We start from the raw sequence: 1,022 nt of genomic DNA, 5'->3' as shown, positions 1-1,022 counted from the left end.
CCCCCGTACCCGGTGCCCGGTGCCCTCTCCCGTGCCCACGCGCTGTGGCGCTGCCATCCCCTGTACCCGGTGCCCGGTGCCCGCTCCCGTGCCCACGCGCCGTGGCGCCGCCAGCCCTGTCCCCAGCCTGGAGCAGATGCTGGCCTCCAACCCCGGGAAGACGCCCATCAGCCTGCTGCAGGAGTATGGCACGCGCATAGGCAAGACCCCCGGCTACGACCTGCTCAAGGCCGAGGGCCAGGCGCACCAGCCCAACTTCACCTTCCGCGTCACCGTCGGCGACGTCAGCTGCACCGGTGGGTGCTCGGCCCGGCTGCCCGGGTGCCCGGGTGCCGGGGACGCGCCGGGACGTCCCTCGGGACCCCTGCGTGCTTAGGGACCCCGGTAGCGGGGTTGTGGCATGGGGAAGCCGCCAGGATCACGACGTCTGGCCTGTGGCAGCCCTGTGCTGCCACCCCACCCCCCCCACACACACACACAGCACCCTTGGGTGCCCCCCGCTGCCCCGCCGCCGCCTTTCCCCATCCCCTCGGGGTTTGAGGGTGCCCCGACCCACTCTGGCGCTTGTGGGGGGCAGAGCCCGGCTCTAACCGCTGCTCCCACCCCCCGCCGCGTTTTGGTGGGAGGTGGGGAGGAACCCCGGCGTCCCCAGGGCGGACCCGGGCGCCCTGACGAGGACCCAGGCGTCCTGGCCGTGCCCCCTCCCCCGCTCAGGTGGTGCCTCCCCTCCCAGGGCAGGGACCCAGCAAGAAGGCGGCGAAGCACAAGGCAGCGGAGGTGGCCCTGAAGCTGCTCAAAGGGGGGGACATGCTGGAGCCCGCCACCCCCGAGGAGCCCAGGTGAGGGGGGGGGACACCAGGGACCCGAGGGTGCTGGGTGGGGGAGGTTGGGTGCAGACCAGGGTGAAGGTTGGAAGAAGCTGGGGGTGTCCGGGAGGGGGCACTGGGCACTCGGGGAAGGGCACTGAGGGTGCCCGGAGGGGGCTGGAGGAGTTTGGGGTGCTCTGGGGTGCTGGGTGACAG

At 72.9% G+C, this 1,022-nt stretch overlaps 1 protein-coding gene across 1 annotated transcript in view; it reads left to right on the top strand.

Annotated features, from left to right (window-relative positions):
* Positions 1-6: 6 nt before the first annotated feature.
* TARBP2 (TARBP2 subunit of RISC loading complex) overlaps positions 7-1,022 on the top strand; it is a 5,619-nt gene continuing 4,603 nt past the window's right edge. Inside the window, exons 1-3 of the mRNA XM_085320270.1 lie at positions 7-296; positions 734-839; positions 960-1,015. Of these exons, the coding sequence (XP_085176396.1) occupies positions 137-296; positions 734-839; positions 960-1,015 (322 nt within the window). The 5' untranslated portion in view covers positions 7-136. The remainder of the gene's footprint in view (positions 297-733; positions 840-959; positions 1,016-1,022) is intronic.

This window comes from Rhea americana, unplaced genomic scaffold (assembly GCF_003343005.1).
Source record: "Rhea americana isolate MKP2758 unplaced genomic scaffold, rheAme1 scaffold_622, whole genome shotgun sequence".
NCBI classification, from domain to species: Eukaryota; Metazoa; Chordata; class Aves; order Rheiformes; family Rheidae; genus Rhea; species Rhea americana.
This window is presented reverse-complemented; position numbering and strand designations above follow the sequence as displayed.